At 43.1% G+C, this 15,780-nt stretch overlaps 1 protein-coding gene across 3 annotated transcripts in view; it reads right to left on the reverse strand.

Annotated features, from left to right (window-relative positions):
• LOC121185960 (zinc finger protein 516-like) overlaps window positions 1-15,780 on the reverse strand; it is a 51,402-nt gene that overhangs the window by 13,504 nt on the left and 22,118 nt on the right. For all 3 annotated transcript variants that reach the window (XR_005894395.1, XM_041044511.1, XM_041044510.1), the window contains exons 2-4: window positions 8,578-10,929; window positions 3,890-5,221; window positions 292-396 (exon numbers count right to left, since the gene is read on the reverse strand). Coding sequence is in view for 2 of the 3 variants with exons in the window: in XM_041044511.1 (XP_040900445.1) it covers window positions 292-396; window positions 3,890-5,221; window positions 8,578-10,339 (3,199 nt within the window). In the remaining variant the exon portion in view is untranslated. The remainder of the gene's footprint in view (window positions 1-291; window positions 397-3,889; window positions 5,222-8,577; window positions 10,930-15,780) is intronic.

Genomic DNA, 15,780 nt, shown 5'->3' on the forward strand with positions numbered 1-15,780 from the left:
CTGTTATCACCAAGGTTAATTTTCCAATTAGCTACTATTATTCTTTTACACATAGAGCAAGGAGGTCTGTGCAACCCCCAGCAATGAGCAAGTAAAACCAATTACAACAAAATTCAAGGCTTAAAAGCTTCAATACTGATTGTATTGAAAATTGTATTGATTTAAGAATAGTATTGATTTATAAATCAATAGTGGTTTGTCCATTATTTTGTCCAGTCACTAGATCTATGTGTACGTATGTAATCTGTATTCCTTTGAGTGTGTTTTAACGTCCATGTCGGCTGTACTTACCCGTATGGGATCTCATATGAGTGCGCAGGTGGCTAGGCTGACTGAAACTCTTCCCGCACTCGTGACAGAAATACTGCCCCTGTCGCATGAGGGACCTCAGCATCCCTGATCACACAAACACAAACAGAGAGAAAAAAAGAGGAACAATATTAAGCAAAGCACAAAATAGCAAAATCTACAAAGAATCATTGGTTCAACTGAGGTTTTTCATTTGGTCAAAACGTGTAAGAAGTATATCAAAGGTATGGGATAGTTCTACGACTTATTCCGTATAAGTGGACAAGTCTTTATTTAAACGAGGCTCAAAACTTGAACATAGGTTTGATTCTTCTGACCTGTAGGACACAGGTGAGATAAATATACCTTTGGAATATTAATCCATCTTGAACGATTCAAAGTATGTCTCCCTTGCTACACCTGTTTTTCTTTAAGTATGTGATGTTTTGCCAAATTTGGTCGTTATCAGGTGTTTTGTGCTGTTAACAGTTTTGACCTTTCAACAGTGCCAGTCCCTTGAAGACAGGTGAACTGAAAATTACAAAGCGCTTTTTGAAACATGCTTTGAGTTTAAACTTTAAACTTCAATTCGTGGATTGAAACGTCATGCTTAGATTTCACAAAGGAAATCACATGACAGACAATCCATAGGCCAATATGTCCTAAAATCACATATTGAATTTGAATTCCCATGTGGGATTGCACATGTGACTTCCTCTGTGAAGGGCGGTGGAAAAGGTGGACATCAGCATCAGTTTATTCCAAAGCAGAAGACGTTTTCACGTGGCAGTGTTTGCAGAGATTGAATATAGATGTAAAGGTCAGTAATGGGCAGAAAGCGAGTGGGTGTACATAAGCACAGAGCCTGGCTGGAGCGGTGGAGGTAGGTAGCGTCAGTAGTGGACTCGCACAAGCATCATTAGTATGTCTAATGTGTCATTATGAGCAGCTAGCTCCAGGGGCTGGACTGCAGCTGTCACACAGCATCATCTCAGAGGCTGACAGCCAGACACACACAGCACACACACACCGCATAAATTACAGGCAATTAAAACGCCCCGGCTGTGATGTGCCCGCTCCGCTGCCCGTGTGTCACATGTCAGGTGTGTGCGTCTGCATGTGCATGCATTTCAAGAGTTATATATATGTGTATGTGGTCCGAGTAAGGCATGGGCTGTGGCACATGCTGGCTACACACACACACACACACAGTGATGCAGCAACACTCACATTACACACACTAGTCGCCTTTACATACTTAAATACTAAAAAGAAGCAACTTGTTGAATTTTGATGACCCATAAATCCCACAACAGCTTGACTAAATGTAAAATCAGGATTGTTGCTTCTTAGTCATTTTCTTCATGGAGGTGGTGAAGAGTTTTAGTCATTGTTGATGAGTCTAACTTTCCGACTTCCTACTTGTCTGTTTTTACAAGAAACAGGGCAAACCCACGTTATATACATTTTTGTGTCACTTCACAGAAGTTATTCTGCATGAGAAGAACTGGATCATGACTAATATCCAGTCGGGTACTGTAATTCTAAAACCTCCTCGCTTTACCAGTACTTTTTCCAACCTGAGAACGTGCTTTGCACTTATTGTTCCAATGCTATTATAAATACCCTGTAAAGAGCCTAATAGGTTTACTTGCAGGTAAACAAAATTAAATGTAAACCTTTGTAAAGCCTAAAGAAAACACTGGCAAAATCAACCAATTTCCAACTGAACATAGCTAATGAGAATTTTGAAACTATAATGAGGCAGTATAAGAAAAATGCCACCAAGAAATTAATTGTTAGGGGAAGAGAAGCCCAACTGTGTTTGGTAAAGGAGATGGAATGCATACTGAGTGGCTGAAAGAGCAGCCATTCAGCATAAAGAAACCTGTTGTTTAGAAATGCAATGACTGCATTTCAGACGTTAACATTTTTATAATTTAGATAAGTATTTTAAAAAGACCCAGTATATATGTAAAAATACAGGAGCAGGAGCCATGGGGACGGCAGCAGGAAGAAAAAGTATTTAAAGATCGTTGGATCCGTTTGATGACACCGTGACCGCACACACTCACATTCTCATGCACACATACATATGCACTCCTGTGACCTCTCTTGCTGACAGATAACAGGCCCCAGGGTTTGGGGGTGCTTTTAGTGAGGGGCACGCGTACTGCTCAGACCCCTACTAGACACATCAACACCGCAAGCATTGAGGCTGGCATATACCTGGGCAGTGCCCACTAGTTGTGTGTATTTTTGTGTGTGTCTGTGTATGCGTGTGGAAAGTGCTGGGTGTTGGAGGGACACAGCAGGACAAGGAGGACAGGGAGGCGGAGGAGGTGACAGAGAGTGTGTCTGGCAGCCCAACTGCTGGCCTCTGGATACTCTACTTCTACTCTGGGCCGCCAGCCCTTCTCACTGATGCACTAATGAAAGACAAGACAGAGCTGGACGGAAAACACAAGTAGACACACACACACACACACACACACACACTGGTACACATATTACAGAGAGAAAAGGGAGAAAGACTCAGTTGCTCAAAAAAGGTCACTTTATAGCATGTGACTCAAAGGGCTAAGGCGGATCGTGACGATACGCGCCTGGACGGGTGACAGCGATGTCATGCGTCTGCTCTGGGGCTGTTGTCTTTGACCCCTGGCTCCATCCAGCCCCACTTGACCTCAGAGACACAACTGAAAATGGGCAAATAATACGGATGTTCAGTAATGACCATTTCCAAAGCAGCTGGTGGGGTAATTATTCTGTCTCATCTCTCTCTTTGCCTCTTATGTTCCCTCTCTCTCTCTGTTTTGCCTCCCTCCATTCGCATCTGTGCGAGTCTCTCGTCAGGCAGAGCCGTGACCTAAACAGTTTGTGACAGCTTTCTGGGAGAGTGGAGCTGGAGACTAGGCATGCCTCGCAGACCTGAGAGTAGCAAAGGTTCTCTCACGTCTTTCACAGTAAAAAAAAAAAAAAAAAAAGAAAGAAAGAAAAACACACACACACACACTCCTTTTGTATCTAAAAACCTGAGCACATATGGACACACATGCACAGACACACATGCTGCCCTAGATACGACCTTTTATAATACCAAGCAAACATGTGTGTGTTCATTTAATGGATTTCCCCTTCATTATTCAAAACCCTGTCAGAGTGGAGCAGTACATGTGTCTGTCAATCACCTTCTGCCAGATGGTGAGCTAGTGTGAGAGAGAGAGTCTGTGTGTGTTAGAGAGGATAAGTATGTATACCTGATTGAATATGGCTCATATATTAAGTGTGGATCTATGTGACTGTATGTGTTTTTTCCTGGTTTAACTTGTCAAGTCCAGTCAATTTTACTCATAGCAGCTGAAAAACAAGGTGCTCTGTCACTGGAAAACATTTCTCTTCAACTCTTGACATTTGGCATTTTCGCTGAGGCTAAGACTCTGGGAATTTTGAGTGAGAGATGATGATGAGGGGTTTCACAGGGCTCTCCCAGATTATAGTATAACAAAGAGTTAAACTAACAGAAAACACATTTTTTGCACTGAGTTAATGCAAATTTTCACAAATGCGTGTGCAAGACTGAACAAAAATGACTCCCTACCAGTAGGATCCAGCAGGGCATTGGCTGCACCCCAGCGGTGGTAGAGGGCAGCCAGATCATTGGGGCTGTAGTTTTTCAGGAAGCCGAGGATGTCGTTAGGCATCTCCAGTGTCTCTGTGATTGGCTCCTGCTTTACATCTCCACGAGCCTCTGAAGGCAAAGAAGAAGAGGAGGAGGAAAAGGTATTCTGCAGAGTGCCTCCGCGTGCCTGGGAGGCTCCATAATTGTGTCCTGCTGCGGAGCTATGGGTGATGGTGCTGGTCCTCGCAGCGTTAGCCCGGCCCTGGCTATGGGAGTTGGGAAGTGGTTGATGAGGGGAGCCCCTAGCACGGCTGTACTCTGCTAGGCCATGTTTGCTCGACAGCATGAAGCCGAGGCCCTCTTGAGGCATCAAGTAGCGGTCGGCCACCCTGGAAGATGTAGCAGAGCTGGGGCTTGGGCCTGAGGAACGTGAGAGGGCGCCAGTGCTCTTCTCTAAGGAGCTGGAGGATGACAGAGAGCTTTCCCGAGGGTAAATATCCACTTTGGGTCTGAAGCGTGACTGATGACTCTGGTCCTCTGTGTGTTTGACACTACTGCTGGTGCTGCTGCCTGACCGTACAGGGACTCTTCCAGCTTGGGTGCCTGAAGAGGATGAGGAACCCCTGGAGAATGAGGAGGAGGGGGTAGAGGATGATGATGATGATGATGGCGTGGTCGCTTGACTGGCTGATTTACTCTTCTTTAGAACTTCACTTGAGTAGGTTGGGGGGCGAGTACGTTGTGTGCGCATCAGTGGAGGCAGCGGTGGACACTCCTTTCCCTCCAGCACTGGTGGGGGGCCGGTACGTCTCCTGGAGGATAACAAGCTGTCCCTGGAGCCCTTTGAGTTGTTTTTAAAGGCCCATTTAGGAGCCAGATTTGAGCTACTGCTGTTGATGCGGTGAGCCACAGTTTGGTGCATCCAGAGCACCTCAGGGTAGCGGGTGGAGTGAGAGCAGAAGGAGCACTTGTGACTAGGGAGGCTTTTCCTGTCCAAGGTAAAGGAGGCTATCCCCCTGATGCCTTCAGCCCTCACACATAGATCCACAGGAGTCATGTTGGGATCGAGCGGGGATGATCGAGCCGAAAGATAGGCGGGAGGGGATGTAGAGTTGTTCAGTCCTTGGAGAAGAGCTTTCTTCAGCTTGGGATAACCACTGGGGGTGCCTCTGTCTGAGCTGGAGCTGGGGCTGGGAATGGGGCTAGATCGATCTTCAAGGGCAGGTGGGTGTTGGACACGAACATGAGTCAGATAAGCCTGCGACTCCATGGTCACGAAGTCACACAGGCTGCAGATGTAAGGCTTCTCATCTGTAGGGGACAGATATGACAACATAAATGTCAATGACTGCAAAGGAAATTGTTTAGACTATACTCTTCTCTACTACCAGCCAGAAGTCAGAGCTCATTACCTCAGTTCACTGTGCCAGATTCATATTTTTGTAACCTCATGTAGTTTTGGTGAACAGCCACCAGGCTGCAGTATTTCCCATTGTTCCCATATCCTCTGTTTGCATTTTAGATGTGAAAGGAATCTATACAGCCATTACTAAAATTATTACTTCTGCTATTATAAGAAAACTGAACAAATCACTGTATTGAAGTTGTACTGGAATTGCATTGGATCGCACGTGTATTAACTATGTTCAGTGAATATTGATAACTCCTGACATGTACCTTTATAAACTCTCCACAAGGGGGCATCTATGTCCCATCTTTCTAAGGTGAAATATACTGCTGTCACTGGAAAACTTTAAATCTCCCACAATGTCCAGTTTCAAGAATTAGGGGGTGAAAAAGAACATGAGTATGAATTATAGTAATCAAAGTGGTAGTTGTTGTGTTTAGTGGTTTTCATTATGTCATTAAACATACAGTAATGTAAAACATGAAATCCTCAAACTGGAGGTTTTTATCATAAAACCATCATATCAGAGTCAGACCAGGTCATGAAACATATCATCTTACACACAAATACTGTACTAAAGTCTCCCATGGTCCAACGGATCAGATTCTGTAAGTAGCACATTATTGTACTCTCCACTACCCCTCCCCATTTTTACAACAACACCAGTAACCTGCCATCTGTTTTTCATTTGGCTTCCTGTTGGCAACACTGGCCAACACTCACAGCTCAGACTCTGCCAAGGTGAAACCCTAGGGCTGGGCAGTTAAGCAGGCAGGGTGGTGCCCTGTTTATAAGGCCGACACTGGTGTTATATTAATCAGTTACTGACCAGTCAGTGTTGCAGTAATTGAAATACATAATTGGATATTAGCCACAATATTCCCATTACCCTTCCAAAGTATCAGTACAATCCTGAATCAGTCTCACATATTCACATGTGCACAAAATCACAAGCCCACACTAGCACAAACCCTATCCAGCAGGAGTGAGTTAGGCCATTAAGACAAAGGATGCCATAGTGCTGACAGTCTGTTACTGCAGTAATACTTGACTTGTAAAAGGTGGAGAAAACAACATAAGTACATTAGAAGCACACAAAGAATCAATCTAAACGATCCATGAATCTGTGTCACTGAAACCAACAAAAATAACCTCAATTTCACACTTGCATAGGGCTGTTCAAAAGAACGCACAGATGTCAGCTCTCATCAAGAGAGAAACTGAACTGAAAAATGCCCATAGCTTCATAGCTGTGGAAGTGTATGGTGCAATTCTTCAGTAACAACAAAATGTGTATATATTTCTAATTCTATAATGTAAATAATCCACACAATGGCACAATGGCAATCATGGATTTCTCTAATTACCACAGAGGAGACTGTTATCAACCTATAATTTTTACAACTGGTTTGTGAAAAAGCCTATGTGTGTATGTCATTATCTGTGCGTATACACGGCCACTTCTCATTTGCATTTCCAAAAAGTAGCTGAATAGCTGTAAGGGACATCAGAGTACGGGACTGGAGTGTCCTCAGAGTGTCTTTTTCCCCCATTGCCTGCATCCCTCTCCATCAGGAGGTGACTCTATAAATAACCAATCCCTTAGACATCAGCCAGCCAGGCTGGCTCAATGGTAAGAAGAGTGGATGAGTGACAGTGGAAGTGTCACAGAAAGTAACCTTAGAGACTGGGAAAGAATGAGAGGGGACAGGGACAAAGGTAAGGAGAAAAAGGACAGATGCATCGACTAAGGCCATTGTATCTTTACAAGAATATTCTTTTGATAAATGCTGAATTCTTATGATTCTTTAGCTAAGATGGCTGTGTCATAAATATTACATTATTATTACAATTAATTGAATATCTGCAAAAATGCAGACACATTTTACCATGTCTCTAGATGTTGTAAGTGTTGAATCTGATATGAAACACATACAGTACATTTATCTACAGTTGAACTAATAAGAGATTGTAATGTACATTGTACCAATGCAGTTCCTGCAACCAGACAACAGGATGTCCATGGTTTTGAATAGATTGAATTCTCAGCAGTTCATTTACAATTACAAAAGAAACTAACCACACCTTTAACTGCTGCAGGACAGGACTCAAATAATTGTTTGTAATACAATAAACAACATCAGTGAAGAGTAAAAGGAAACATACGGAAAGATTTCCATGGCAAAGACAGAAAAAGGAGAGCAAAAAACATATTCACACACAGATAAGGGGGGTGAGGGGAGTTTCCTGAGACAGGAAGACCTGAAATAGCACACAGCTCGATCAGGCCTGAAGAAATGTTGCTGCTATTTTTGAATCTGTACTAACAGGGAGGAATGGAAACAATCACTACGATTCTTAGCTATCCACCATCCTAACCTGTATCAATAGCGATTTGGGTGTTAAAAGGTAAAAGCCAAAGATGTCAAGAGCTGCGTACACAGAATATTTCACCCATGATTATGGGTGTTTTGCCCTTGCTTGGATAGGTTTTCTTCTTTTTTTTTTTTGCTCTGCAGTGTTTATTGGTTGTGGAGGTGAAAAAATGATAGGCATTCCAAAAATGCCCTCTGCTCCACTGACATGCCACTTACAGGCACAAAGTTTGACTTAACTGTTAGCTTTATTGCTCTGCGATACAAAATCATTGCACTGTTGTAAACAGAATTTTCAGTGGCAGTTAAAGTTTATTGACCATATTTGATAGTATTTGTGTGTAGCACTCTATAAAAGATCTGAAGTCAGATGTAATTTTGACCTTTTGCCACACGGTGGCTCCAGTTCCCACTCCATAGAGAAGGATGAGATGAGGAGCTGCGCCTACACAAAGCACATTTCATCAACAGATGTTTACTACAGAGTGACAGAGCCAGAGGCCTTGAGTGGGAGGCTTGAAAAGGCCTACAGTCATTTCTGCCACTAAAAAACCCTGCAGAGTGTACTTATGCTCATGGCATTCATTTACTTGTACTTACTTGTATATTTTTCTATTGTTTAGTGCAAAGTTAAATCAGTATCTAAAAGACAAAGGTAGTAAAGATGTTCACATCAGTGACTAAAACAAAGCAATCCTCAGCACTATGACATCCAACTTTTATTGTTTAACAGTTAAAAAAACATGATTTAACCTTCATTCATCAGTTATACCGTGAGTGTGACAAAATGATTGAAGCAGTAAAAAAAAGCAAAAATAAACATTTAACAACCACCCATTTTAAAGTACATAAAGACAGAAAAAGACAGGGGTAGTTTAACTAACCTGAAAGCTGTCCAGACTTTGCGGTGCCCATCTCTGAGGCCTGATCTCCGAGGGTGGAGGCTGGTGGAGAGTCTCCATACCCCGGAGTGCAGGGTCGACTAGGGGAGCCTGACTCTGGATCACTGGTGGAGCCCCATCGCTCATCCCTTGCAGTTCTTTCCTTCTCTCCCACAGATGCCCTGCCTCCATCCTTCCTGTGGACTCGCTGGTGGACGATCATCTGATGACGACTACGAAACACCTTCCCACACTCAAAGCACTCATTAGACTTGGAGGACCCTTGTGACTGGGATGGCCGTCGTCGGTCTTGGCGAGATGAAGGCCGGTACTCTGAGTCACTAAGACTCTCTGGTGTCCGGTCCCCCGAAGAGGCATGGCTTCCCAACCCAGAGCTGCTGCGTCTGCCTGAGTTGCGTTTCTCTTGACCTTGCAAGACATAACGACTGCTCTCCTTCTCAAAAACCACAGAGGCTCCAGCAAGGGCCTCCTCCCCCATGCTTCCTCCCCCATTGGAAGCCTTGTAACTAGGCTCCACTGGCTCCACAACTCTTCCTTTAGTGGCTAATTGCCAGGCCTGGTAGCTGCAAACTGGATCTAACTCTGGTATTCTTTGACCCACAATCTTCTCTCTTTTCTCTTCCTTGTCCAGGGTATTTTCTTCAACAGGCTGGAGGTTTAAGTAGTCAAGAAAACATCTCTTAGCAGCTGGTGAGTCCTCATCATCACTGGGTCTGCACTGACTCTGGGATTTCCTGCCATAATTGAGACTATGGACCTTATCATGGGCTCTAAGGCTCTCTTTGCTGTGAAACAGGTTCCCACATTTAGAACACATTTGATAGATAGATGTAACAGACCCAGTAACAATATCAGGATCCTGAGCTACATCGTTGATCGTGGCTGGATGCTCAGCCAGATCTGATTTTGACCGTGACCTAGATTTGGTATTGTGTGTTTTCATGTGAGATTTGAGAAACCATGCTTCGCGGAACCGTCGTCCACAAATACGACAACAGTGGTCCAAGATCCCTGCATGTTTCTTCATGTGTGACTTCAGAAACCAGGCTTGGGTGAAGACCTGGCCACAGGTCTCACAGGGAAAGGTCCCATCATTCTGGGGTTGGATGACATCAGGCTCAGTCACGGCCTCTTCCCTAACAGTTGCCTCTTCCTCTGTGTCTGCTGTGATGTGGACCTTTTCAATGTGGCTGAGGAGCTGGTCTTCTCGCTGGGCCTCGTAGCCACAGAGACGGCAACAATAAGGGCGCTGGTCGGTAACAGACTTCTCTCTTTTCATGCTCCTTGCAGGCAATTTCCTCCGACTCTCCTCTCCACTATCCCCATTGATCATCCGGTTACAGGCAGAGCTACTCTTAGTTGGACTCGTACCTCCATCAAGGCCTTCTGAAACACTCATCTCCTCCTCCTCAGCCCCACCCTCTTCGTCCTCGTTGGAGTGATGGCTAGAGAGCGTGCCCAGTTTATGGCTGCGGATGTGAACTTTCAGGTTGCCCTTCTGAGAGGCCCTGTGGTCACAGTAGGGGCATTTATAAGGACGTGCACCCGTGTGGCGCCTCATATGCTGCGACAAAGAACTGAGGAACGGGAAGCTGCGTCCACAGACACTGCAGTCATAAGTCCCAGGGATTTTGTCATCCTCGCCCTCAATCTCATTTCCAGGTTTGGCCTTGTCTCCAACCAGCTTCTCCTTCTGACCTCCCGCCTGGGTCTCCATCACCTCCACACTGTCTCTAGGGTTCATGGTACAAACTAAACTACCCTGTCTATCCTGGCCTTTCACAAGTTAAAAAAAAAACTTGAAACTACTGCTATCTGCAGTTGCACATCTAGGGGTATCTAGTGTGCTTATGTTGGTCAGTTAAAATGCTATCTACCTTCAGTCATTAAGACATCTAGCTGCTAACACAGCAGCTCATTTAGCACTCTCCGGTTACTGGACACCACACTACCACACTATCCATCTTCATCTAGCACTGTCAGTGAATGAATGACTGAAACTATGCGTGCAACTGGCACCAGCTTTACCATTTGCCTAGACACATGTAGAAAAATCTAAAGTCTTTTTTGGGCTAATGAAGGCCTAGCATTTAATGTAAAACTAAGATTTCCTTCTCAGAATAAAGTGAACGTTCTCCCTCAATTTCAGGTCATCACTGTGTCTGTAGCAGGGAGATTTGAGAGGTTCCAGTGTCAGCGTAGCTAATCCATCAAACTTCTGTTCTTCATTTCACTGGCTTCTCTTTTACATCCTCCGTTTTTATGTGGATCTGCAGCTTTCAGGTCATGTAACAGTGAGCTCTCTATAGCACAGTGTGCATGTATATCATCCACCTGAGAATGAAAAAGATGGAGAGAGATGGAGGGAGAATGTGAGAAAAGAGACAAGGAACATGTTAGTGATACTACAATATTTTAAAAATGCTTGCATCACCATTTGCCATTTTTATGTATAGCCAAGCTAGCTTCAGTAGCCTATGTAGGTGGACTGTATGTCATAAGGCACACCTGTATATGTTTGTCTGGTAATGTAGCAGTGAATTAAAAGGTAGCTAAACCAAGATATCAGGTTGTCGAGCATCATGAGGCAAACCACTAACAGAAATAAAATCCATGACATAGTGAATTTGTGCTTTTCCGGTAAGACCACAAAGACTAACCCACAAGCAACTTATAAGTGAAGTGAAAAAGTGAAAATGTTCTTTTAGATTCCCTTCAAATAGATTGTTCACCCCTCTGTAAACTCCCAAATCCACTGTAATGTTCATGAGTTTGAATTCACCTTCACATATAAATGAATAAATTGAAGTAGGTAGGCTATTATCATGTTTTAAGTCCACTATGTATCTGAGGCTTGCACTGTCCACAACCACTATGCATGTGTATTTGTGTGTTGTGATTGTGCATGAGTTGTGCGGGGCTTGGGGGCTCTGACGCCACACTGGCTGAGTCGACACTTAACACAATCAGGGTGGCGGTGAGGGGGGAGTCATGTTCACATCAGCAAGATCAGCAGTGCCACCATATTCCCTCCCCATACAGGCCTCACACACCCGCCTCAACTGACACTATCACATGACAGGGATCTTAAGTACACAACAGGAAGTGGCTCTTCAGACAGTTTGCTTTGTTCTATTTCTCAAACGGGAGTTGAATGGGGTCGGGGAAAGAGTCAAACAGAAAGAGAAAGAGACAGGGCGATAAGAGAGAGACAAAGATTTTAAACGTGTTGACTAATTTCATACTGCATATATTTCCTCCAAAGGGTGGAATATTTCCATAATTTGCATATTTTCATGAACAGGTTTTGTGTGAGTTGTCAGTGACATCTGCTGTAATTATATACGTAAATTAAGTTGTGTTATGTTATACGTATGTCAAAATTGTCATATGTTTTCACCACATTTCTTTATCATGGCCTGTTGTTAATTCTTGCAAGAAAGTCAAAATATTCTCACAAAATCACTAGGTTAATCACATCTTTTTTTCCTTTCTCCCTGTCAGCTCAGTAAAACATCATTTAATAAAAGCTTTCTGTTGCATTAAACTGACACATTTTTATGTATAATATTAGAAGCAACTTCTAAATTCCTTTCAGATAAGGATCAAAACTTTGAAACATGAAAAGAAATTTCCATGGGAAGATGGAGAATTAATTTCAGCAGATGCTAGAGCCTGAAAGTGTGGACTATATGAAATGTAAGTGACAGCATTATTACAGGCTATTATATAAAGTGCCAGAGCCCATAAGCTGAGTTACTGCCAGGCTCTAATTATAAGTGGATAATTGATCATAATCATAAGAGGATAAGGTGGTGGAGGAGGGAAGTTAGCACAAGAACAATCATATGTCTTAAACTCCTGCACTGAAAATGACTACCCTGCGCTAGAGCCACCTATCTATCTAGAATGATTTATGCTATTGAAATCACTACGGCCTCAATGGTTCACCATGCCTCCTCTTGGAGTGCTAAGTAAGCTAAGGCTTCCTGTGAACAAGTACTCCTCTCGCCAGAAGTGCAGCTGTGGCTGAAACAAACTGATTTATCAGATCCAGATTTCTACCAGTCTACCTATAATCACTGTTAGGACAGAGGCTCACAATTTTTGCTTGCTTTTGAAAACTCTTAACCACTTACATTTTTAGCCATGCTGGGGGTATAGCTCTGTGGATGGCAGTGATGGTCAGGCCGGTCCACCATTTTGGTCCAGACTGAAATATACTTTTTACCCTGTTCCCACCACTTTCAAGTGGTCTCATTTTTGGACCTCACCATACTACAGGAAAATAAGGAAAACAAAGCCGTCCAATTCCATTCATCTATCCACAATAGTTTTTCCATCTGTTCCATCTGCTCTCTGTCTCCACATCCTAATGTTACTCATTATAACTTAGTAGTTTCTTCTAGTCCTGGCGCTAAAAACAGAGGATAATGATCTTATTTCCTATTAAATGGCCTTGCTGATTGGGGGTCAGGAGAGCTGAGGGGGGAGGTTGAGACTATTCAACAGTAAGCCTGTCATCCACCAGACAGTCACATGTGAAAACTGAAATGTAATGAGATTAGCCACCAGATGGGAAACAATGCAGGCTCCTCGCCATACAGGCCAAATAAATAAATAGACAAATTGGCTTAAGGAGGGCGAAACTGTCCAGGAGAGACGGACAAGATTACCAATCATCGAAGTCATCAAAAAAAAAGAAAAAACAAAAAACAAACAGAAGAGGCATCAAAGCTCTATTAAAAGCCAACATATTACAATAAATGAATATTGTGTCTTCCTGAGGCTAGTAGCAACAGTCCAATTTGTAAACCTTGACTGTCATTGACATCCTCCAGCTAATTAATCTCACACAGACACACAGACACACAGATTAATAAAACTGGAGATAGCGGGTAGCTGAAATTGGAACTGAAATTAGAGTTTTATTTCTGAATTTAGTGTGTCTAAATGCTGTATTTTGATGGAAACACTTGGAAACAGTTCTCTTTTTTTCTTGCAGGAAAATTCCTCCTTTTAAATACTGAGGCCCGTCTAACCCTACTTGGCAACGTCACTGCTCTGATATCAGACATGCCATTAATGGACACTTAAAGCTGCCCTTCCATGAGTCACTGGGAGTGAGTACACTCAGCTGATAATGACTGCTGTGTCAAACACTGAGAAAACTATTCTTTTTTTTTTCCTCCTTCCTTGAATGCTCAACGTCCTCTGTTCTGCTTTCTGAACGCTGAACCGTAGCGGTTGAGGTCCAGCAAGAGTAGGAAATCCGCTCTTATTTTCCCATCCAAACACAACCTTTGCAGAGTAGTGTAGCTATTTCTGTATTTCTGAGACTCCTGAGATTCACACCTGGAATGAATCCTGAAACAAACAGTGTCAATCTATGCATGCAGGCCAGCAGAGGACACAGGGCCAGGTTTTCTGTTTGCATCCATTTTCACACTTTAGTACTGTCACAAAGCCAGAAATTTGACTTTAAAGCTAAGTTTAATATAGAAAAATTTAGTACTACCATGATACCATCAGAAACACAAACATTATCGAGCAGTACATTGACTAGGCCAGCTCTGTATAAACTTTTGTTGTTCATTATACATTACTTTAGAGGTCTGTCTTTGCTCTCTAAGTGGAATAGCTCTATACCTCTTGACATGTTTTGGTGGACTACGATCAGCTTTTAAACTAGCTGGTCTCTTTGACTTTCTTCTGTGCCTTTATTGCAATCTGCTCAACTGCCCCCTCCAGAGGCCACAAATTCAGCTTGCAAAACACATTTGGTGCAATACTCTGAAAAAAGGTGTTAAGATTTGGTTATAAACTAGAGCCACTGCGGTTTACTATAAAAACGGCGTTGCAGGGGACAGAGGTTTAGCAGAAGGTGCAAAGCCTCACTCTTTTGCGCTTCTGTGATAGAAAACACTGTCATCCAGCCAGGAAGGGCCTTCATCATAGCAATCATCTCAGAGGCAGCCATGACACAAATCTCCTGCACCCAAGGGTGCGGAGATTGGCTTTCATAACACACTGACTCACTCACACTGTCACCTTATCACTGATAATAACTGTAGGTCGTTCTTATGTGGGACATCCTTCAGCCGTGATGGGATCTGTTTCACTCCCACACAGCAGCATAGAGAGGAGCATTTGAGGTTAAGAAAAAAATACACAGTGGGGAAAAATAAAGAGTGGACCTTCTGTTTAAATACACACACACACACACACACACACACACACACACACACACACACATACATGAAGGGGAACTGTGGAATCATGTAGCAAAACAGAAGGGGCTTTTAATGTTGTCCACACACATCTTTTGAAAGTCTACATGAGCACACTGTGGGCTTGTAACTCTGTTTCATACAGGCTGCATTGAAAGCTTAACGGCCCATACAGAGAGCTGCTCACACACATACGCACACTAACACGCACTAACACATACACTGCTTCACGGAGCATAACATACAAAGAGCACTTTACAAAAAAAAACTTTGCTGTCCACTGTACAGTTGCTCATAAAGTGGAGACATTCAGCACTCAGAGCGCGACAGAGGGGATAGTATGGAGTCTTAAACACACACACACACCCAAAACATACACACAAACACACACAGTGCAGAGCCAGTGTATTCTCAGACCAATCAATAATCCATTATGAACAAACTGCTCTTCACCTCCCACCCTGCTCTAAACTGGCAGACAAAGAGGTCTGCTGTAAGCTCCATGATGGAGAGAGAGAGAGAGGAGTAAGGCACAGCTGGATGCACACACACACACACACACACATACATACCTACAGGCTGTTCGTAAAACACACATGCTGGAGATGTGGGGCATTTTAGGGTGACAAATGTGTCAGCTGTACACCAACATTTAAAAAAAAGAGCTTCTTGCAAACTTTGTGGTTGACAGATGATGTATTTCAACTTCAATTCAGTTTCTCACACGCCGAAATATATACATATATACCTATGTGTGTATTATTATATATTACTCTACATTTTTATTACTTCACTGTAAAAATGTAGGTGTTCATTCTATGATTAACTTACATTACTTAATTACATTGTGGTGCAGCTGTGTGTTTAAGTCAGTTTTGATTCAGTTTTGTTCCGGTTGGTTGCTCTGACTCTGAAGTGACATTAGTTGGAGTAGCTGGGTAGCTCATTATCTTTG

Source organism: Toxotes jaculatrix, chromosome 8 (genome assembly GCF_017976425.1).
Source record: "Toxotes jaculatrix isolate fToxJac2 chromosome 8, fToxJac2.pri, whole genome shotgun sequence".
Classification (NCBI taxonomy): domain Eukaryota; kingdom Metazoa; phylum Chordata; class Actinopteri; family Toxotidae; genus Toxotes; species Toxotes jaculatrix.